This window comes from Brassica napus, chromosome C9, assembly GCF_020379485.1.
Source record: "Brassica napus cultivar Da-Ae chromosome C9, Da-Ae, whole genome shotgun sequence".
NCBI classification, from domain to species: Eukaryota; Viridiplantae; Streptophyta; class Magnoliopsida; order Brassicales; family Brassicaceae; genus Brassica; species Brassica napus.
The window spans coordinates 13,760,235-13,785,063 of NC_063452.1; the positions used below are offsets into that span (position 1 = coordinate 13,760,235).

Below are 24,829 nucleotides of genomic sequence, written 5' to 3' on the forward strand. Positions count from 1 at the left end.
TAACGAGCGCTTCCGTGCATAGAATAAATATGAAAGGAGACAAAGGATCTCCTTGTCGTAGTCCTCTCCCAGGGACAATGTTTCCCCTTGCTTCCCCATTCATGAGAACTCTATACTTGACCGAGGTGATACAACGCATAATCCAGTCAATCCATATTTCTAAAAAACCCATCTTTTTCATGACTGCCTCAATGAATGACCACTCCATCCTGTCATATGCTTTACTCATATCAGTCTTTATGGCCATTCTTTTAACCCGTCCTCCCGATTTTGTTCTCAGGGCGTGAAACATCTCCTGAGCTATCATGATATTATCAGTAATTTGTCTACCAGCAACGAAGGCTGACTGGGTCTCTGATATCCGTTGTGGAAGAACCTTCTTCAATCTTTGGCATAAGACCTTAGATATTATCTTGTAGCTGACATTGCATAGACTGATAGGTCTAAACTTTGTCATCTCATTAGGCTTCGTTGTCTTAGGAATTAAACAAATGTTTGTGTCATTCAGGCCATGTGCCAATGTTCCCTCGAAAAGGAACTGATTAACCATACGAGTTAAATCATCTTTGACAATATCCCAAAATTTCTCATAGAAGAGAGCTGTCATTCCATCCGGTCCTGACGCTTTCTCTGGATGCATAGCAAACAATGCTAATTTGACCTCCCATTTAGTTACTGGCGCAGTCAGGTCATCATTTATTACCCCAGTAATCGTAGGCGAGATCTCTGATAGCGCATCATCTATATCCTCTGGGTTTGAAGACTCAAATATTTGGCGAAAGTAACTAGTAGCGATGGCTACTAATCCTTCCTCATCCTCCACGACATTCCCATTTTCATCTAAGAGTTGTGTTATCCTATTCCTAGCTCTTCTCTGCTTCACTAGCACATGGAGATATTTTGAGTTCTTATCACCTTCCCTCAACCAGAGAACCCTACTTTTCTGTCTCTAAAACATTTCTTCTGCCTTAAGAGCAGAAGATAATTCCTTCAGAGCTTCTTCTATTCAAATATATAATTTTGTTAAAATGATAATTTACATGCAAAATTATTCCTCTATAATATGATTTCAATGTTTCTTCATCTTTAAGTCTTCGAAGGATCCAAAAAGGTTCTGAATAAAAAATGTACACATTTCCACATCGAAATGTAGTTTTCATAGTCATAGATTGAGTTCCAGTTGTAGCAATAAATTGTATTAGATGATAATTCGCGCGCATGCGCGGACAGGTTTTTATATTAATGTTCATTCATTAAATGGTTTTCAGATTTTGCAAAACTACAAACTTTATCGATCGTAAAATGACGAATACAAATGTTGGTCTCTTAAATGTATCATCATTGTTAAATAGGTTAACGTATTACAACTCATTTTAATTATTTTTAAGATTCCATATGCACAAAAAGAAATTAAATTTTGCGACTGACACAAATCCCTAAAACCAGATAGGCAACATCGATTGTAAAATGACGAAATGATTAGGTTTTATGCTCTCGGTTTGTTTACTATAACTATCCAAAAGTGATTTCATTTTCTACTTCTATAAAATTGTGCTTTCGTTTTCGTTTCAATTTCATTGATATGAGTTTTTTTTAACTTCTTCTATGAATTCGATGAATTACATAAGTGTCAATCTAAAAAGATGAACATCTGTAAAAATTAGTTCCCTCCAGATAAATATCTAAGAATCAAATTTTTGAAGAAAATCACCGGCAAACTCTGTTCATAGATTAGTGTTCAGATCTAATATATCAAGATGTTATAGAATATAAGTGCAGACTCGAAATATAAATGTTTTTGTAGTATATATTCACTTTTTTGGTCTAAAAACAATCTTATTCTAGAACAACATAACAAGTTACTTATTTTATTAACCAACGCTTTTGAGGTTTAGTTATTTAAGAGTATAACGATAAAAAAAAAATATATATATATATATATATAATATTTTACTATTCTAGTATATATAAACTATGTATAAACTAAGAACTATTTGATTTATTGAATAATGAACCAGAAAACTAATAATAAATAGCTCAAATCTCTTTCTTACAATTATAATAGCTAGATAGGGTATTAGAGAGAAACAAATATTAGACGAATTAGCAAATCTCTCATTCTTCGAACAAACTCAAAAGGAGGTAACTGGAATCTTGTCATGATATTTCTTTAAAAGTTTTTTTAGGAATAAAAATCAAGACTAAATTATTTAATTTGAATGAAATATTATATATATATAGATATATAACTTTCCAATATTAAAAATTATTTCGATTTAAAGAAGTATATTTCTAGGATTGTAAGGATCAAATAACATATTAGAAATCACCTATTTACAAAATAACTTGTATACATAAAAGTATAAACATTAGAGTAAGCACATAAATCAAAACTAATACATTTTGTTAATTTACAATCATGTTTTTGGTAAACATATCAAAAAGATCTTTTTATTTACTTTATATGGTATATAATTAAACTTTAGTGATACAAACATATATATATAGTATATTTTACAAATATTTATTATTGACATTTCCTACTCATATGATTTTATTAACATTTGTGTATTTCCTGTAACAAAAATTTAAACTGTCAATCATAAATTAATGTGAGATTTTTTAATACAAATTTAAAAACTAAAATATTAAGATCTCAATAATTTTTTACAACAAATTTTGAAATTAACATATTTATATATTTTATATAGTATATAATTTAACTTAGATGATATTAATAATATATATATATATATATATATATATATATATATAATTATTAATGAGACTTCATATTCATACGATTTATGATCATTCGTATCTTGCTTGAACAAAAAAAAGTTAAACCACTGATCACAAAATTTTCAATGTAGGACTTTTACCATTTTTAGTAATTTATAGTCGTTTAAAAACAATCAAAATAAAAAATATAAGAAAAAATCTAAATTTTTTTGCTATATGCTTAATGTGATTGTTTAATTTCTTTTAATAATATAAAATTTGACAAAAGAGAGAGAGTACAAAATTGTTATCAAATATATATTATTCATAATCATTAATTTTCATATATATATGTTAATCATATTAGATAATTCCGTAGCTTTTATCTATGGAAAGAAATAATATTCTCTTGTACACTAATAATCAATTTGATAGTTAGTTTAATAAAAAATATAATATATATTTATATGAACCAACTTATTTTTTTTAAGGATAAAAATCATCCTAGTGATGACACGCGGCTACGAAAATATGTTATAATGCTTCAGGATTAATATATAGGGGATTAGGCCTAATGTTGTTACCTATACTTCTTTGGTGAAGGGTCTTTGTAATTTAGGTAGATGGAGTGATGCGGCCTGGTTGTTGAGTCATTTTATCAAGAGGGAGATTAGTCCTAATGTGATTACTTCTACTGCGTTAGTCGATGCGTTTGTAAAGAATGGGAAGGTTTTGGAAGCTAAGGAGCTATACGAGGAGATGATAAGGATGTCTATAGATCCTGATATTTTCATTTACAGTTCGTTGATCAACGGGCTTTGTATGCAAGATCACGTAGATGAGGCTAGCGAGATGTTTGGTTTGATGGTGAAGAGAGGTTGTTCTCCAGATGTGGTGAGTTATAATACTCTTATAAATTGGTTTTGCAAGGCGAAGAGAGTAGAGGATGGGATGAGACTCGTCCGGGAGATGTCTGAAAGAGGATTGGTTAGCAGTGGTCACTTATAACACTCTTATACAAGGCTTTTTCGAAGCGAGGGACGTTGATATGGCTCAGGAGGTTTTTAGTCAGATGAATTATCCTGATATATGGACTTATAACATTTTGTTAGGTGGGCCTTGTGACAACGGGGAGGTGGAGAAAGCGTTGGTGATGTTTGAGGATTTGCAAAAGAGTGAAATGGAAGTAGACATTGTCACATATACTACAATTATCCACGGGATGTGCAAGGCTGGTAAGGTGGAAGACGCTTGGGGTTTATTTTGTAGTCTCAGCGTCAAAGTAGTGAAGCCTGATGTTGTAGCATACAGTACAATGTTGTCAGGCTTGTGTAGTATGGCCTGCATTGTGAAATAGATGCATTGTATTTGAAAATGCAAGGAGACGGGCTTGTGTTGAATGATGGCAAGCTATGTCTTAGAGATGGTGACATAACTGTATCAGCCGACGTTATCAAAGAGTTGTTGACGCGTGCAACATCTGAGGGGTGCGAAAAAGCTGGTCCTCTCTTCTAATTGTTACAGTGGTTAGGATTTGGTCTTGCAAATTCATCTACTTTCAGTGGTGATGAAGTCTGTGGCACTACTTGGTGTTTTCTATCTAGTTCGAGTTGAGAGATTCTCGATTGCTTCATCCAGTGATGGCGAGTAAATATCCTGTAGAAGATTTTTGCTATCTATGGCGCTGATAAGCATTGCTTCATCAAATCTCTTTCTGATCTTGACGCTTGAGGTGAAATTTCTGTCTACTTGACTCATCTTATTTATATATATCTAATATTAGTCACATCTTGTGGTAACTAAAAATATTTTTCCAGTTTTGACAATATAAGTATTACTTGGCTTTTCTCTAAACCAACAGTACACACATAAACAATCTTTTCTTGTTTCTTGCTCGTCTCTTTCTCACACAAGCTTAGTTGTAAAACCGGTTTACGCAGGGCAGGTACTCAGGAACAGAGGAATGTATGTAAAAGATATGTATTTGGCTAACCGGCCTGAGAAAGAGTGAGCATCAAATGAACATTATGTCATATGAGCAGGAAAAAACCTTAAGAAGGTAAAAAGAGTACAGACACGCACGCTTCCCCTCAAATGAACATTATATCATATCAGCAGGAAAAAATCATAATAAGGCTCCCCCACCCAATGAATATTATGTCATCTCATCTCATAGATTGTTTTGATGACGCATTCTAATATTATAAACATGTTTTCTGTATACAGAATATGAGGTGATTTTGTGAAGAGGTCGGCTGCATTGCTTTTGATATATCTTTTTTTTGTTTAAGCAACACATGCCGCATTATCTTCATATTATCTTCATATAAGATAGTTGACTTTATATTTTCGTCAATTCCACTGCTTGAATGGATGTGTTGATTTATTCTCCATACACATTCTCTACTTGCTTCAGCATTGGTATATATAAAGCACCGATTAACACGGGTATGTGTAAAGTGTAAACCACCTTTTATTTCTTGGATAACAAACAGTACATCACTCCAAAAAGAGAAAACTACATAGAAAATGCTGAGAATACATTTTCTCATAAAAGAACTTGACTTGGAAAAAATCACATACGCATTTGAAATTATGCAAGGGAAGATTGGACACATTATATCCTTGTGATCAAGGAAAATAATAATCATCGATGTCTACACAAAGACTTCCATCGGCCGGCACCGACACTCCATTAACGATCTTATCAGGGCCTGCGTTTTAAACTATTTTTGTTTCGATTTGCCACTACAAAGGTAAAAAAGAAGAGAAAACAAACGAATCGTCAAAGGATATAATGTGTCCAAAGGATATAATGTGTCCAATCGTACAATGGGGAGGTGGAGAAAGCGTTGGTGATGTTTGAGGATTTGCAAAAGAGTGAAATGGAAGTAGACATTGTCACATATACTACAATTATCCACGGGATGTGCAAGGCTGGTAAGGTGGAAGACGCTTGGGGTTTATTTTGTAGTCTCAGCGTCAAAGTAGTGAAGCCTGATGTTGTAGCATACAGTACAATGTTGTCAGGCTTGTGTAGTAATGGCCTGCATTGTGAAATGGATGCATTGTATTTGAAAATGCAAGGAGACGGGCTTGTGTTGAATGATGGCAAGCTATGTCTTAGAGATGGTGACATAACTGTATCAGCCGACGTTATCAAAGAGTTGTTGACGCGTGCAACATCTGAGGGGTGCGAAAAAGCTTGTCCTCTCTTCTAATTGTTACAGTGGTTAGGATTTGGTCTTGCAAATTCATCTACTTTCAGTGGTGATGAAGTCCGTGGCACTACTTGGTGTTTTCTATCTAGTTCGAGTTGAGAGATTCTCGATTGCTTCATCCAGTGATGGCGAGTAAATATCCTGTAGAAGATTTTTGCTATCTATGGCGCTGATAAGCATTGCTTTATCAAATCTCTTTCTGATCTTGACGCTTGAGGTGAAATTTCTGTCAACTTGCCTCATCTTATTTATATATATCTAATATTAGTCACATCTTGTGGTAACTAAAAATATTTTTCCAGTTTTGACAATATAAGTATTACTTGGCTTTTCTCTAAACCAACAGTACACACATAAACAATCTTTTCTTGTTTCTTGCTCGTCTCTTTCTCACACAAGCTTAGTTGTAAAACCGGTTTACGCAGGGCAGGTACTCAGGAACAGAGGAATGTATGTAAAAGATATGTATTTGGCTAACCGGCCTGAGAAAGAGTGAGCATCAAATGAACATTATGTCATATGAGCAGGAAAAAACCTTAAGAAGGTAAAAAGAGTACAGACACGCACGCTTCCCCTCAAATGAACATTATATCATATCAGCAGGAAAAAATCATAATAAGGCTCCCCCACCCAATGAATATTATGTCATCTCATCTCATAGATTGTTTTGATGTCGCATTCTAATATTATAAACATGTTTTCTGTATACAGAATATGAGGTGATTTTGTGAAGAAGTCGGCTGCATTGTTTTTGATATATCTTTTTTTGTTTAAGCAACACATGCCGCATTATCTTCATATTATCTTCATATAAGATAGTTGACTTTATATTTTCGTCAATTCCACTGCTTGAACGGATGTGTTGATTTATTCTCCATACACATTCTCTACTTGCTTCAGCATTGGTATATATAAAGCACCGATTAACACGGGTATGTGTAAAGTGTAAACCACCTTTTATTTCTTGGATAACAAACAATACATCACTCCAAAAAGGGAAAACGAAATAGAAAATGCTGAGAATACATTTTCTCATAAAAGAACTTGACTTGGAAAAAATCACATACGCATTTGAAATTATGCAAGGGAAGATTGGACACATTATATCCTTCTGATCAAGGAAAATAATAATCATCGATGTCTACACAGAGACTTCCATCGGCCGGCACCGGCACTCCATTAACGATCTTATCAGGGCCTGCGTTTTAAACTATTTTTGTTTCGATATGCCACTACAAAGGTAAAAAAGAAGAGAAAACAAACGAATCGTCAAAGGACCAACAAAATGGTGGGGTCTCAGGAAGATCAATAATAACTAAACAGAAACTAGTGTCAATGAAGGCAACAAATACTAGGGTTGAAACATAGTACTTTTTAATCAAAATATATTCCCTTTAAGTTAGCATGATAAATCTAGAGGTAGAACATGCTTTTAATTAGATAAGAAGCTTTTGGCAAGTTCAACATCAAATAAATTGCGCATTGTTCGAACTCAAACTCCCCTCTCATAACTCATTTTTACTGTGCGAACTCATTATGGTGTAATCTCACTGTTTTATTAAAAATTCATCAAAAAACAAACAACTTTTTACTAACTAAATTGTGGAGTGCAATTTTAAAAACTACCAATATAAAATGTAAGGAAAAACTTACTTTTATGCCAACAGGATATAGTTTGCGAAAAGTAATCACAAAAGAGCCAGGTGCAACAGGACATGTGATCAAATCACAGAGATTGTATCGTTGTACATTTAAGATTGGTCCTAATGTGTAGCCTCGTTTAACTACCGCAATAATGACTCCTTTGGTGAGTACTGTATCTGTTCACAAAAAATATCTCATCAAGAAAAACACTGGAAAGTAAACCAGAGTGACAAATTGGATACAAATAAAGCAAACTATGAAAGGAATTAATCAAGTACCTGTAGAGCAGGTTAAGTTAAAGCTTTTTCTCCCCTGCTCCACGAATGTCTCCAATCCAGTAGCTCTGATTCCGCCAAACACTGGGCCTACAGTCAGTGATTAATGTCAGTGAAGAGAACAAGATTAATTATAAACAAAAAGTACACATAAAATCCATTACTATTGGAGGTTATAGAGTCAAAGATAGATAAACATTATAGAGTCAATGTTGTTTAAAGTTTTCAAGACATAGAACAAAGTTATGAGGAGCAAACTGCAGTTGGTAATGAAGGCGGTCTGGGCCAGCAAAATAGGTAAGAAGAATAGTGATAGGACCAGAAGAAACATAGGATGAACGTGAGAGATTGCCATGGGTTAGTACTCAAAGATCTTCAAAAGAGGATAATAGTGTTCTCTCTGGTTTCACAAGTATGTACTTATATACTACTTATTGTTACGTAGTCTCCGTCCACCCACATGCCACATGTCCTGCTTGGTATGATTATAGTCAATGGATTATAGTATTTGTTATATTAATTAGTATCCATATGTTAAGAACTTAAGGTTTAGGAATATGTAAGTTGTGTGTATTATTACTCAATCATAAGGTACCCTTATATATGAGAGTTACAAAGAGATAAAAGGAAAAACATAAATATAGAAAGTGTATAAATACTAGGAAAAGGAAATAGGATTTCCTTTTCTCTAAAGCCTAAGCCGCCTCTCTCTCCTCTTCATGCAGCCGCCTCTCTCTCTCTCTTTTTAGGGGTGGACCGTCTCTCTCTCTCTTGGTACTGGGCCGGTTATAGACCGGGCCGGTTATGGACATCCATCATATGGTTTATAACACTCCCCCTTGGATATCATAACCATACAGAGTTCGTAATACGCTTTGGATGTTGCCTCATTAAAACCGTACCAGGAAAACCCAGTGGGACAAAACCATGGTTAAGGAAAAAGAGTACAACACGCATTACTCCCCATGTTCTGAACATCACTGAAAATCTTTAAGTCTACGTATCTCAATCTCCGTATATGTTCTTCAAGTTGGCGCATCCCAACCTGATGGTTGAGCTTCATGGATACCAATGACTAATGGTCTCAATATCAAGGCAAGGCGCCAATAGTACTTAAGGTTAGGGATCTGTAAGTTGTGTGTCTTGAGTGCCTTATGGTCGAACATTAGCTAAATATATAAGAGATTCACGGAAAGAATGTCCGGCCTAGTATGGCTTGTCTATTACATCAAGGCGCCAATGGTACTTGGGTAATGGACTTTACCGGACCAAAGACATATTTCTTGTCCTTCTTGGGACCAAAGGATCCGTGTCCAAGTCAGGGATATTCACGACCATGTCCTTCTTGTGGACCAAACAGATCAGTGTCTAAAACAAGTGATCTCACGCCCATGCACTAGATAATGGGTGAGACTCGTCCACATTAAATCCCTTGAGTACCCTTTTCTGTATATACTATTTGATGCACAAGGATTTCATTGTTAATGTACTCAAGCTGTAGTCCCAAACAAAACTTTGTTTTCCATGATCTTTCATCTCAAACTCTTTCTTGAGATATTCAATTGTTTGGGAAATTGTACCCAGAGGTTCCTAGGATATTCAGATCATATACTTTGATGATTATCAGTATTGTTCTCGATAACTTGCTGTACTTTCAGCTCAATACCCTCTAGTACTTTCATTATCCAGTGGATCATATAAATATGCAGCCACTACATCAATTTGCTGCAAGTCTACTTTTTCTCTCTTATATAGCCAGACTTATGAAAAATCTAAAAGTAGTTGCATCCAACACATGGGAGTATGTCTTCTCATAATCTATTACTTGTCTTTGTGAGAATCCTTGTGCAACATCAGCTTTATATCTCACGATTTCTATTCCTCACAAGACCCATTTATATCCACTGGTTTTAACATCATATGGCGTTTAATCATATGGCCAAATACGCCTTTCTTCTTTAAACTATTTAACCCCACGTTTCCATTCAATCCAATTTGTTCTACGAGTGCGCACTCTTATACTAACGTGGGTTCATGATCCTCGCTTATATTCATAAATTCAAGCGCTACCTTGTATGCAAATAAATCATCTTAGTCGACATTCTTTATTGGTTCCATTACGTTTCAGACATGATATAATCGATTGAGATTCATTATTATCAGGACCTTTAATACTTTGCAGCTTGGCATCCCAAGCTACATTGTTTGGTACCTGTACCTTAGAGCCGGACGGCCTTATCTCCATGTCTGGGATGGTTTCCTTAGTAACCTCGGATTTGGATTTTTATTATCATTCTTTTGCACCTTTCTTTTGTTTCCGAGGATTCTTATATTTTGGAACCTATTGGTCTATCTTGTATAGACTCTGTAGCAACTTGACTGTGTCTCTCTTGGACATAAATTTTGTTGGTGCTTTACAAGCTGGTTTATATATGACTTAGTTATTTTCCGGGTCAGCAAATGTGTCTGGCATTTGATTAGCTAGCTTTGTAAATGTATAATCTTTGGACGTCTATTTCACATTCTTTAGTCCGAAGATCTTGCCAAGACAATGATGGTTGATGCCATTATGTTTCTCTTACCAGCTTATTATTTTCTCCCCCTAATGTTGGATAGTTGTATTCATTAAACTTGCAATCCGTGTTCTTGGCCACTAAATAGATCACCCATATTTGGCTCAAGGTACTTCATTATTTGTGGGAGATTCATATCCAACATATATCCCCATCCTCATCCTCTTCTAAGGATCCATCTTAGACGTCACATATATTTGTGGTGGCTTATCCAAATATCTCAAGATGGTATATGTCTGGCTCATGACCCGTAATAAATTTGAGATGAGAATATCTATGCTCACTTAAATGGTATGATGCTTATTAGTTAAGGTGCATGTAAATTCGTGTGTCCCCAAGCCTTGGACTGAGAGTTTGGACCTATGGGTAATGGCCAATACATATTTATAAAAGGATTCAGCCAAGCTATATATAGTATGGACATGTTTGTCCTCACTGCCCCCTCATGGACATACTATAATCTTTAAGTGCTTTGGGACATCATGGCCTAATGAGTTTCCCTTGTGTTCATGGTACACACGTGAGATTCTATGGGATAACTCTTTGTACATTTTCCAATATCAATTTCGCATCACGTTTTGGACCAGGATGGCCAATCCGGTCATGCCATAAAGTGTATAATTTTGTGGGTAAACCATTCTGGTTACCATGACTTTTGCATCTATCATACTGATCTTGGCATAGTCTAGATCAATAGGGAATGCAGGTATAGTCTTTAGGACTTAATATGGCCTTGGGCGATTTTCATAACTCTGAAGGAACTGCTGTTTCCTTTTGCCCATTGTATCATTGTGGAAATCATTCTTATATCTCTATATTTTATAATCTCAATGGGTTTCTCTGGGTGAATATAAAGCATCTAAATGTTTGCCCTTATACATATCTGGCCATAGACCTTAATGTGTACCATACCCGCAATTTATAAACTCATATTGGCGTTTTTTAATAAAATCATTCATTCCTTTTATTAAGTTTTAATAAAACAAGTTCGAAGAAATGAAAACATAGAAATGAAAAACACCAAAACAAAGAACACATAAATTTAGATTACAAATGTCGAAATCAGTCTTCAGTCTTTTAGACAATATGAAGTTTCATAATCCATAAGATCGTCTTTCTCATGATTGAAGTCATTTTCATCATTTTGGTAAGTCATATGGGCTTCAGGATTCTTCCCTTTCAGACTCTCTTGATAGAGGTCAACAAGATGCTTGGGAGTCCTACAAGTCTTAGCCCAATGATTGCTCATACCACACCTATGGCACACAGATTCGTCTGGTTTGGTCGAGTGTTGGGGTTTAAATGAAGATCCATGGCCGCGACCATAACCTCGTCCAAATGAGCCATGGTCTCGACCATTTCCTCGCCTGCGGCCAAAAGATCTTCGACCGCGTCCACGTCCGTTCGACTTGTCTCGACTACGGCCATACTAGCCGTTTCCTTGGACAAGGTTGGACTCTTTATTGTCCTATGTCGTGTGTGCTTCAGGTAGTGGAATTGATCCAAGAGGTCTCATCTGACTGTTTCTCATCAATAATTCATTGTTCTGCTCAGCGAGCAAGAGACAAGAAATAAGATTAGCATAGGTCTTAAAACCTTTCTCACGGTACTGTTGTTGTAATAGCACATTGCTTGCATGGAAAGTGGAAAAAGTTTTCTCAAGCATATCCTGTTCCGTAATACTTTAACCACACAGTTTCATTTTAGAAACAATCTTAAACAGTGCACAGTTATACTCGTCCATAGACTTATAGTCTTGGATTCTGAGATTCGTCCAATCAAACCGAGCTTTTGGTAAGATCACCATTCTCTGGTGATCATATCTAGATTTCAATTCGTTCCAAAGATCTAGTGGATTCTCAATGGTTAGATGCTGATCCTTGAGACTCTCAGGTAGATGATGACGAATGATCAAGATGGCTCTGTAACGATCTTTCTCATTATCATTACTGTTCTCGGTGATACATTCACTGAGACCCTTGGATTTCAGGATGATCTTAGCATCGAGCGCCCATTGAAGGTAATTATCTCCAGAGAGATTTAGGGCAGCGAAATCCAGGTTGTTGATTTTCGACATCTGAAATCATAGATTAATATCTTTAGGTCTTTAGGAATATGGTTTAAACGAATAGGGTTTTAGGTTTAAACAATCAATCAATGCCTCACGGCCAAAAATAATCTAGACTAGGGTTTCAGTTTAAACAAGTTAAGAAATCTCAATTTATTCAAATTCAAGTTTAAACAATCTTAACCATAGTTCTGGGTGATCAAATCATTCAAACAAAATCGATTTTCAAAATTTAGGATTTTAGGATTTCGATTTCAATTAACAAGCAATTATAATTTCAGGGTGATTAAATTCAATTTCAATCATTCAATCAGAATTAATTAATCAGTTTTCGAATTAGGGTTTAGGGATTTTCGAAAATTTGATCTTAGATCAAAGGAATTTGATTTGAGATTCAAAACCTTCAAGGTTTTCGATTTTAATTGATCAATAGATCAATCTCGATTTTAGGGTTTGGGGATCGAACTTTTAGAGTTTCGATTTACTCATCTAGGGTTTGATCTATTATCCTATGGCTTTATCTTAGAGATTAGGTTTTAGGGTTTTATTCTTTACAATCAATCCAAATTCGATTCTCATATTCTTAGAGTTCTAAATACCTTTAGGTTAGCTAATTGTAGAAACCGGACCACCAAGAATGAACCTCGAGCTGGACACGAACTGGACGTGAGCTAGCTCTGTGCTGATCGAGTCGCGAGCTGAGAGTTGTCGCGAACGGAAGCACAAACGGGTTGAGGCTGAAGTCGCGCGAGCTGATCGCTATCGGGTCTCGGACGGTACGCTTGCAGTCGGGATCGCGAGCTGGGGCTGAGACGGACGCAAGCTGAGGCTGAGACTGGATGCAAGACGCGATCGAGTGTAGGGTTCGACGGGTTCGTCGGTATCGACGGGTTTGTCGGGTTCGGATTAGGGTTTTAAAGAAAATCGGCACGCACTGTATCTGTGTGTGAGGGTGCGTCGATGGTCAGATCGACAAGCGGTTTGCACTGACTGATTCGTCTCGGGAAGGGCTTCGATTTGATATCTTATCGTTTTTTGGGTCCTCACGGTTTGGGAGAACGGCCTCTTTGAAGTTCCGAGGCAAATTCCTTTTCGTTTTAGGGTTTTAGGGTTTTGTTGATTTGGTTTTAGTCTCAGTGTGTTAGAGGATATCGTGCTGATAATGTGTTACGAACTTAAGGTTTAGGAATCTGTAAGTTGTGTGTATTATTACTCAATCATAAGGTGCCCTTATATGTGGGAGTTACAAAGAGATAAAAGGAAAGAGATAAATATGGAAATTGTACAAATATAAGAAAAAGGAAATAGGGTTTCCTTTTCTCTAAATCCTAAGCCGCCTCTCTCTTCTCTTCATGCGGACGCCTCTCTCTCTCTCTCTCCAGGGTTGGACCGTCTCTCTCTCTCTCTTGGTATTGGACAGGTTATAGACCGGGCCGGTTATAGACCGGACCGGTTATAGACCGGACCGGTTATGGACATCCATCATATAGTTTATAACACCATATACAATCTTACTATATATATTAGTCTTTTAGCCTTCCACGAGTTCTACATGAGATGATCACTGATTCACTATATATACAACTAGTGGTCTTTCGGCGCTACGCGCCGGGTTCGTGTGTGTTATTCTGAAACGATTTTATAATTTCATGGTTTTAGTAAAGAGATTATGTTTGAAGATGAAAATAAGTTGAAAGAGAATAATATTTTTTCTGATCTATTTGATAGTTCTTAGCGACCGTAGTGTATTACTTTGTTTTGAAGTCGATTAGTTCAAAGTGGAGTAGCATAGGTGGTTGTGACTGATCGATTCAACAAAAGTACAATAAAAGCCGATAGTTGTAACAAAATTAATTTAGTTGAAATTTAAACATAAAGAAAATTTGATGTTCAAGAAGGAAAATATAAATAGTTGTGTTTGTTTTTGGGATTATCTTGTTTGAAAAAAGATAATAAATTGTTTTTTGGGTCAAAGATAATAAATTGTTTCATCCTATTAAAGTAGTAACAATCTTCGCATACTTTGTATATGTCAAAGATGTGGCAATTTGTCGGGGCTTCATTGTGGCAGTAATGAAGTTTTGTTCATATATTCTTCTTATTTGATTTTTGATGAAAAACTAATTATGGAAAGTGGAACATATTAGGAAATGAGGGAAAACATTTTTATATTTTTTTAGAAAATTAATACGGAAATCAAAAACAGTATGTAAATGAAACTGAAAACTTGAACATAAGAATCCCCCTTATAAACTGTAATAAAGCTGAATCATAGATGACTTTCCCTACATATGAGACAGCTTATGTTTGTACGAAGCCATTGATATAATGGAGCGGAAATGGAAAGTATGGCCGCAAGTAAGAGAGTATAGGTAGGTTTCATTGTTGTAATTTATGAAGCATACCGTTCATGTATTGTTTTATTTTTCTATAGTTGAAGGCCTATTAGTTCCCTCAAGATCGGTGACAGTAAGGTCGACATCAAGTCTTGCAATAGTGTTTTGGTTGTAGTCTGTGATGGTAATAGTAACTTGAAGATCATCAGTTATGTTTTTGTCTTCGGCTGTTTGTAAATTCATCATGTATTGGGTTGTCTCTTGAATAAGCAGGGTTGAATCGGGGTGTTCTATTTCATGGTAAATTAACATAAATTCCATGCCTTCAGTTGTTGGGTCATTAAAATTACCTTGTTTGTCGGTGATTGATGGTAGCTAAAAATCAATGATAAATGGTTGTGTGTTCGTCCTGTGGATGTAGGCTTGGAGTATGTGTTGGGGAGTTGCTCCTGAAAATCTTGTTTGGTGTGAGAACTCATAAGAAAGAAGTGGTTTGCTATTCATTCTTCTTTTATTTGTGTGACTTCAAAGTTGAAAACATGGTAAGGTTATATAGCTATGTCTTATATATGGTGAGTTTAAATTCTCAATTTTCTTGACTTCTTGTAACTTTTTTTAAAAGGACCATTTATTCAGAAGCGTTTGTTTTTTTGAGTTAATGGTTTGTGATGAATTGACCGTTTGTTTACATTAGATTGTTAATTTTACCATGATTATCTATAATAATTTATATTTAGTGTGGATTTGTAAGACAGCGTCATAATATATGTTTTTATATTGACGTTGCACCTTATTAATAATATAACTATTATTTAAAATTGGTTCAAGATTCTTATGTTTTATTTATTTTATTTATTATTTTGTAACACCTTATGTTTTAATTAACCAAAAATATTTGTACTATTAATTTTAAAGTTTTCTTAGGGTTCCTAGTTTTTAAACCATTCGAATCATATAATGAGGTTTCTGCTAATTTAACTTATATTGGTTTTTTTTTTTTTTCCTGTAGGCGCTGGGTGATATATATAGTTTATTTTTATATACCTCGTTACGCAACGAACTGGGATGTTAGGAGCGGTATAATATAGTCCTTACTTGGGGATTAGGGACACGTGAGAAATATACAGGATGTGGCAAAGTATGTGATGCTAGCTGCACAATAGATTATGGCTAATATTATCTATTGTCTGCATTGTAATATGTTTGATAAGCCTTGCAAGTGCGGGTAAGCTTGAACGTAATAACGAAGTTGCATGAAATCGATACTTATTAAGCCAAGACATGAGGATGTTTATTCTGAAAAGATTTGCATTAATAAAAGAAAAAACAACAACCACCGCATTGAGTTTTTTTCAAAATTAAAAAAAAGGGAAATAGATTTAAAGGAACTTGAAAGATGCTTAAACATTGATTGATAAGGAGAAGAGGTGGTTGTTTAGGTTCTATATTGGACTCATTCCAAACGTGCTTTCTTCGGGGCATTCTCATCCTCTGCAAATTGTTCTTTCGCTGGTGCTGAACGTCATGGATGTGAACCATCAGATGTAAATGCTTGCTCTGCAACTTTGCCAGCGTTAACAACTCTGGCATCTAATCCTGGTGCCACAGCTTCAGGAAGCGCTGCTTTAGGGACATGTATACCTTCCTGTTATTAACGTAACAAAGAGTGAGATCATATATTAATTCTAATAATCAGCAAATTCACATTAGAAGAAGAGATCAACACTTACAACGAAGGCTGGCATAGGTGCAAACTCTATTGTAGTAAATATGCCGAAATTGTAAAGGTTCGATGGTTTGAAGTAAAATTGAAGTCGTTTCATTTGAGTTGGAAGGTGTAGGTATTCCCAACAATCTTAGCTAGTGATCGAGGCAGTTCAGTGTCAACCTGAGCATTAACACCTATCCCCTGCAAACCGGTTGATAACATTATATATGACTCATTACACAATTAATAATTGACTCTTATAGTTAGTGGTTGATTATTGTTCATACCACAATCTGTGCTGTCTCAGAAGCTAGAACATGCATCAGTTTAGCTGTTGCAAGGGAAAGATTATTTGTTTTGTGCTTTCATTAATACGTGGAAACACAACATTAACAATTTCTTACCTGACTTCAGCGAGAGAATTAGTTTCATTGCATGCGACACATGTGAAGGAAGATTCCTCTCAGATGAGTTTCTTTGAACACCCGGAACAGCCAATGTAACACCAACTCTCATCTAGATGAATCCCAGTCACTTTGGCCGCACATAGAAATTTAATGAGCTGCCAAGTTTAGAAAGAAAACAGAAATCTAAAGCATATTCTCAAAGGGTAATAAATTTTAAATATATCAGACTTCACCTGAGGAGCAGAAGTGATAATAAATTGGTTAGCTCAAAAGTGGAAAGTGGTTCAATTTTTTGTGCGTGAACCACCTTTGATGAAGACGCTGACTCGTATGTCTCACCACCTGGCAATCTTTAAGGAAATGAGCATCGAAAGACAGATAAAGAAAGAGGAAACCTAAACGATCAATTCATCTAACATAGACCAAGTTCTGTTTCTATAATCAGAATAAGAGGACTTGCTTGTCAAATTGGCAAGGAGAGTGTATGAGATCGCCATCGTCGGTATTGGTTGTTAGAGTAAACTATTCTTCTAGATCTCGTTTGACCTGGGCTGCCCATAGTTGGAAGATGTGATATTTATAGTTGAATCTTCATCCGGTTATTGTAGTATGCGAAGAGGTCGATTGAATGCTTCCTAGTGGGATAATGACGCAAAAGATCGGAGTTAAGCACCTCTTAATGGAAGCTTGAGACGTTACAGGGAGATGTTTGTCGATTTAGTTTCTGTATATTTTGGCTGTTATACCAATGTCGAAGGCATGAAGAGGAAGAGGAAACCTAAAACTTTATGGGCTTTACATTTGTTTTCAAAAGCCCACTCGCAAATCTATTACAAAAGCAAGTTTATTGAGATAGAAGCCCAGTCCAAGAAAAAACAAACACGGGATCGATTTTGTTTGCCTACGCCACGTGTCATAAAACGCCCATACTTCCTTGATGACGTGGACGCAGGAAGAGAGAGGCAATCCAACTTTATTGATATAGATATAGATAGTGAATTAGCATTTGTTATAAGTATTTTGTCGTTTCCCAATGAGACTGTGTCTGTCTAGATAGGGAAGAGGGTCCAGGGCCGTGCCTAGTATTTGGCAGAATAGAAGCAAGATAAAAAATTGGCCCTTTAACAGCATTAGTCAGGATTTGAACCCAGGACAAGCGACTCAGATCAGAGCTACTTACGCCATCTCTACTATGTAATCCTTAAGAAAATTTGCCTCAAAATATTTTTTTTATATTGATCGGCCCTCAAGCAAATGCTTGATGGGCTTGTATCCAGGCCCGGCCCTGAGAGGGTCAACCCCGTTTCACCTGACCCGTTTTACTGCCGGTTAAAATGGAAATTAATTAGAACAATAGACCAAAAAATTGCTATCATTGTCAATATAGAATAATACCAATCTAATGTTGCTCTGTTTTATGAAACCCCAACTAAGCCTTTTATTTAAATTTTAAATATAACTAGATTTTGAAAGCGCATGATTTTATATCGTAAAAGTATAATAAGAAAAGCATCAAACTTTGGTAGAGATATTAAAACGGATAAATCCATCTCATTTAAACCCGTCTCAGATCCACGCAAATTAAATTGTCATCCCGTTTAGACCAATTTTATTTTGGTATATTATGTTGTTTGTGCATTCTTATTAGAGGTATATTATGTTGTTTAAATATGTAAAACTATGAATCCTTAAATATAATATTTCGTTTTTATTATATGAATATTTTGTTTTTATTATATATGTTAATTTGAAAATATAAAAAAGGAAATTACAATTTAAAAAATAATAGACATAATTTATTAAATATTTTTTGATAATGACAGTTAAATATTATATTTATCTACGTAATTAACTAGGGCGATACGTAAAAAACTGATTTGTCAAATAAAATTATGGAGATGTATATTCGAAAACCTTGGAAATGCGGTATGTTATTAGATGGTGTAAGTTTCAATAAGTAAAACCCACACAACACCATATACTTTTTAAAAGAAAACAAAAACATATGGTTTACGATTGGTTACGTTTACAGAAATAATATAGTTAGATATTTTTTTAGTATAGAGAAATAATATAGATCAATTAGGTTACGATAGGCTTTAATGATTTAATAGATTAGTCTGTTAGAAGAGATTTCGTGGAATAAGTAAATAAGACTTTAATAATTTAATTAAAGGTATAGGTTTTAAATAAATCAGTGATATGGTCGTGTAATAATTAAGATTAAAACTAATTAATATATTAAGAAAATAATTAAATAAATTAAACAAAATTAATTCCTAGTTTTATTCCCTTCTCGACCCGTCTTTTTTTTTTACCCTCACGAAGTCGTCTCCGCCTCTCTCTTTCGTCTGCGAGTCATGAGTTCTTCAACTGAAATACTTCAACCTTGTAACAAAATTTGGAAGACAATAGTCTTTGACATGAATGATGATTAAACATTACGTCTTTGACTTTTTCTCTGGTGGTGGTGGATGACTGCAAGGAGCGGTGGTAGAGGAGAGAGTGGTGGCAGAGTAAGACATGGTGGTGCCATGGTTGTTTGTGGTGATGGAAGGTGCGGTGGCAGAGGAAGAGACGGTTGTGGCGGTGGATTCAGACATAGTTTCACTCCCTAAGGTACGTTAGTTTGTTACTGATCTTGTTTCTTAAATCTTGATAGTAAAGTAATTAACTTCTCACTAATTATTGGCTTATTTGGGCAGGTAAGAAGACTACCTTTGACGTAGAGAGAATGTTTATATTCTTAAGTATTACCTGTACAACAAAATGATGTGCTTAATGCATGCTTGTCCTGCTCTCAAAGTATTTAGCCAGCGAGGAATATTTAAGCTGGTAGATAAGTGGACTTTATTATATAACAGGATCAGTGAGCGGGTGCACTTTAGATTATATTACACGATGGATGATAGTGTTTGGACGGGAATGAAGACGAGAGTGGATTAGCCAATGTTCCGAGAAGAGGTGTAAATGTGTGAGAAGAGGACAACTGGAACCAGATTGGACAGAGGACCGACACGTGGCAACACGTGACTAGTCTGGACCACTTCCGTGGACTATGATACCTCTGCATAGTTAAAAAAAAAACTGGAACCAGATCGATGCTTCACGATGGAAGATATATGATGCAACACGCATAGACAGTGGCGAATCCAGAAGATAGGGAGTTGATGGTTTTGTAACCGGGTGCATAAATGGGAAGAAAATAAAAACTACAGAAAATAGGGAGTTGATCGTGGATTTATATGGGTGCATGAATCAGTTTTATTTACCATATTTAGAAATATAATTAATTTCTGTATACTAAACCTTGAATACCCAAATTATTACGGGTGCACGTGCCCCCATAACACACAACCTAGATTCGAACAAATATCCTCCTAGGAAAGACAAAAAAAAGCTTAGAAAAGCTTATGAAGAAAATAAAACTACTCAACCTCCAACAGCTTGAGAAGATTGAAGAGCTTGCTTTTGTATTTTTTTTTATTTCTTGTTTTTGTTTCTTTGGTTTGATGTTGTCTATATGGCTCCTTATTGTATCAATAATCCAGTTCAATGTTAACTATGTTTATGGAGTTTAATGCCTGAGAGTGTTAAAAAACGTATAGAGATTGTTCCTTCTTCGCTACCTTCTCTTGCATTTGCAGTTTATCATATGTTTGTACTCTTAGTATCTCACTTTTACATAGTAAATTTACTCAGTTTATCATAATACATTACATATTCCTTCATAGCTTCTTTAGAACTGAAAGTATCATAAGATAAGAAAAGCAAACAATCCAAACTCCTTCATTCAATTGTCAACCAACAAGTCATATAATTAGTTTTTGAAAATCAATATAAAATTCCCTATATATTAATCAAAAATCATTAAAAAAATTATAACCTATATTTTGTATTAGTTACAAAAGAGACCTGAGGATGTGTCACTTAATTAGAATGTCAATTTGATTTACGTTGCAGCATAAAAATCAATTGAATAATTTGTAGGTCCAAAATCTAATTGCTAAGGAATATTATATTAACCCAAAATATAAGAAGCGTATATTCTTTCATTAAATAAAAACTACGGTGTTATCTAATATGATTAACATATATATGTCAATTAATGATTATGAATAATAAAGATTTGATAACAATTTTTGTATCCTTCCTCATTTTATATTTTGAATTTTTTAAAAAGACTTTAAATTACAAAAAAATGTTAAAAATCCTTTTGAAAATTTTATGATTAATGACTTAATTTTGTTTTTTTTTGTTATAACAAGATACAATGATCATAAAATCGTATTACTTTAAATTTTAATTTAATATATATTCATATTAAATAATATATATGTATATATTAATAATGTTTAAATTCAACTATGGACCATTTAAAAATAAATAAATATTTTAATTTTAAAATTTGCATTGAAAGATATCGAGACCTTAATATTTTAATTTTAAAATTTTCATCAAAAAATATCACATCGAAAATTTTGGGATTAATGGTTTAAATTTTTTGTTGCATCAAATATACAAATGTTAATAAAACCATATGAGTAGGAAGTCTCAATAATAAATATTTATATTAAAATATAATTATACACCATATAAATAAATAAAATGGTTACTTTGATTTATTTACCATAAATATATTGTAAATAAACAAGAGGTCTTATGTTGATTTATGTGATTACTCTAATCTCCTATATATTAATTGAGAAACAATTCAGCATGTGTAAGATTTTATTAATTCATATTGTTCGAAAATCTTACAAGAGATCGATATAACTAAGATTTATTTAAAAGCTATTGAAATCACTTTGCGAGAACATGGATTGCATAACAAATTTGTTTTCCTAACCCTAACACCATTTCTATTCGTCCCAACACTGACATAGAATATTTGGAAGTGTTGATTGACAATCTGAAATGATATTTTTTAAAACAAATTGATCCCCTTGTTTTCTTTAATGGGCCTAAAACAATTTTTAATGATTAACTAAATGGGTCACGTACATAATAAAATGTGTTTTAGTTTAAAAATTATTGCATACCCAAAATCAATATAAACCATCATCATTTTTGTTTAAAAATTTTATCACAGTAAAAATATAGGGTTGGGCAAAAAATCAGAATCCAAAAAAACAAACCAAAACGATCCAAAAATAGTACTAAGCTTTAACCAAAATTGGTTAGATATCCAACTAGGTTCAAAATTTTGGTATCTAGAGAATCGTAACCGAACCTGATCCCAACCAAAATATTTTGGGTATCTAAATATATTCAAACCAGATTTATATACTTAAATATATTAATTATTTTTAAATTTAATATCTAAAATAATATATAAAAATATATGTAAGATGTTTTTAATTTGTCCAAAATACTTAGAAAATATACAAATAGTTATAAGTACATGTTTAAAATAGCTAAACGATACTAAAATACTTAAAATCCCTATTGATTTCTATCCAAATATTTAAGCTAAATCAATTTTTATGTTAAGTTTAAGTATTTTGGCATACATTATTCAAATTTACATGTTATATATTATTTTATTTTGAGATTTTGAAAAATTTAAAGTATATATGAACTTTAATTTTTGAAAAACATTTAAATAGGTTATCCAAACTGAACCAAACCCGCAAGGATCCGAACCGAACCAGATTTTTGAGATTTTGTTTATAATATTTAAGTATAATATATTTTTAAAAAAATTACCCCGCAGGGTGCGGATTATCATCTAGTAATTGATGAAAACCAATGAACAAGGAAGAACGAGAGATTAAGTTTAATTTTTTTTTGGTTTTTAATCGAAAAATCAATTTTAATCAAACATAGAAATAAATAAAATTTTAAAATATTTTAAAATTATTTGGTAACTGTACTTTTTATATTTTGTCAGGATTATTTGTAGATTACAAATTATTTGCAGTGTCGAAATAAGGCAAGAAATTCGAACTCTAATTTTACAAATCTTGGATCATTGAGCTATTTGTAGATTACATATTCGTACAATTTTAGAATGATCGATTAACAGTAAAATATATATTCAAAAAAAAAATTTGGAAGGCTTTGCAATCTGTAGATTACTATTCTAATAAAAGTAGACTGCCTAACAATTTGTGGGATTCAAATTCTAATATACAATTTTCCGTAGAATATAAAATATGCTATATGTAGAAAAAAAAATTAAATTTCTTACTTATAAGTTCTAGAACCCCAAAAAATACTATTACATTGATATGGGTATTTCTTGCATTTTTTTTTTAGTTTTTTCATAAATTTTTGAGTTTGTAAAACTATTTATTTCATTAATTTTGTTAAATAGAAAGGGCAATAAATGTAAATATGACAAAAAGAGTATGATGCTATAACGAAAAACATACTGAATTTTTTGTCTATATTTCAAAATTTCCCTAAAAGTTATTTTGTTCCGTAAAATTCAACTTCATAAGAAAACACTAGTTAAATACATGCGTCTTGCGCGGAATGAACATTATGTATTAAATTATTTTGCATATTATATGTTTCTTACTTATTATTAAATAATAAATATATATTGAATAATTAAAAAATCAGTAACTATTACACATATAATTAAATTGGTACAAACATATAAATAAAATTTATTAATCCAAGCAATAATTTTTTTCTATTTGATACGATATATAATAAAAGTTAAATGATATTAACATATATAGTATATATTTAATATTAGTCTATTAAATGATGCTTTCTACTCATATGTTTTTTTTATCATGTGTATATTTTATAACAAAAAAATTAAATTACTGATAACAAAATTTTCATTGTGGGATTAATAGTTTTAGTATTTCATATTTTTTTTTAAATTAAGTTGTTGATGTTTGCTCAAAGCTTATATCAAGAAAAATTTGTCAAAGTAAATTTCGAAATTAAAATATTTATGCATTTTAGATGGTATATAGGTTAATTTAAAATGATATATATATATATATATATATATATATATATATATATCTTTTAATCTTAATAATTATTAAATGAAACTTTATATTTATATGATTTTGTAATCAATTGAATTTTTTTATAACAAATATTTTAAACTGTGGATCACAAAATTTGAATGTGAGACTTTTAACAGTTTTATAATTTATAGACGATTTTAAAATTTTAAAATATAACATATACAAAAAAAATCTAAATTATTATTATATGGTTAATGTTATTGTTTAATTTATTTTAGTAGTTAAAATCAAACAAATCTGATAGAAGATACACTAATTTTGATCAAATATTTATTATTCAAAATCATTAATTGTCATATATACTTTAAACATATTAGGCAATTCCGTAATTTTTATTTAAGGAATTAATAAAAAACATTAATAATAAATTTATTGTTAGTTTAATAAAAGTCTTATTATATATTTAGATGAACCAATCTATTTCTATAAGGATTCCAAGAATCATTCTAGTAGTAACACGTGATTATAAAAAAAATTTGTAATGATTCTCAATTAATATATAAGAGATATTATACATACATTCATTTTACTTAAATTTAAAAGTTATCCATGAAATTGAAAACATATAAATATATTAGAATAGTTTATATATGTTTTCTTAAAAAAAATTATTAATAATAGTTGAAACTAAAATTTCTGACTTTGGATCAACTACCTCCATCAGTTTCACTCCTCATAGTAGTTCTATACTATGCCCAAAATAAATATATAATTGCTGAAATAAAAATAAAAAAGTATTTACTGAAATATATATTTTATACTATTTCTTTTTAAAGTATTTATTTAATTTATAATTTAATATAAAAGCAAGTTTTAAATTTTGGATTATTGCTAATCTGCAACGTTAAATATATTTGATCTTCACCCACCTTACATTT

At 32.9% G+C, this 24,829-nt stretch overlaps 1 protein-coding gene, 1 long non-coding RNA gene and 1 pseudogene across 3 annotated transcripts; 1 reads left to right on the top strand and 2 right to left on the bottom strand.

The window, feature by feature from the left end:
- The first annotated feature begins 794 nt into the window (after positions 1 to 794).
- LOC125592484 lies at positions 795 to 4,498 on the top strand (annotated as a pseudogene).
- A 2,379-nt stretch (positions 4,499 to 6,877) lies between these two features.
- On the bottom strand, positions 6,878 to 8,538 carry LOC106400006 (MD-2-related lipid-recognition protein ROSY1-like). Of its 2 annotated transcripts, none has more exons than XM_013840428.3 (4): positions 8,120 to 8,538; positions 7,865 to 7,951; positions 7,596 to 7,762; positions 6,878 to 7,140 (listed from the first exon to the last, which is right to left on the bottom strand). In XM_013840428.3, exons 1-4 carry the CDS (start codon positions 8,214 to 8,216, stop codon positions 7,084 to 7,086), a joined length of 408 nt encoding a protein of 135 aa, XP_013695882.2. In that variant the 5' UTR covers positions 8,217 to 8,538; the 3' UTR covers positions 6,878 to 7,083. The 2 variants fall into 2 exon arrangements, with proteins under 2 accessions (XP_013695882.2, XP_013695883.2); XM_013840429.3 differs by having other exon boundaries at positions 6,878 to 7,174; positions 8,120 to 8,264.
- Positions 8,539 to 16,087: 7,549 nt separating this feature from the next.
- On the bottom strand, positions 16,088 to 17,695 carry LOC106401852. The gene is made up of 5 exons (XR_007329335.1): positions 17,187 to 17,695; positions 16,951 to 17,108; positions 16,834 to 16,877; positions 16,569 to 16,747; positions 16,088 to 16,483 (listed from the first exon to the last, which is right to left on the bottom strand). It is a non-coding gene; the product is annotated as an uncharacterized LOC106401852 (long non-coding RNA).
- Positions 17,696 to 24,829: the final 7,134 nt, after the last annotated feature.

Excerpts from the sequence above, each read along its gene's own strand:
- LOC106400006 (XM_013840428.3), bottom strand. The coding sequence starts at position 8,216 with ATGGCAATCTCTCACGTTCATCCTATGTTTCTTCTGGTCCTATCACTA. Across the intron at positions 7,952-8,119 it reads CGCCTTCATTACCAACTGCA|GCCCAGTGTTTGGCGGAATC; the intron begins GTTTGCTCCTCA and ends CACTGACTGTAG. Across the intron at positions 7,763-7,864 it reads TAACTTAACCTGCTCTACAG|ATACAGTACTCACCAAAGGA; the intron begins GTACTTGATTAA and ends TTTTGTGAACAG.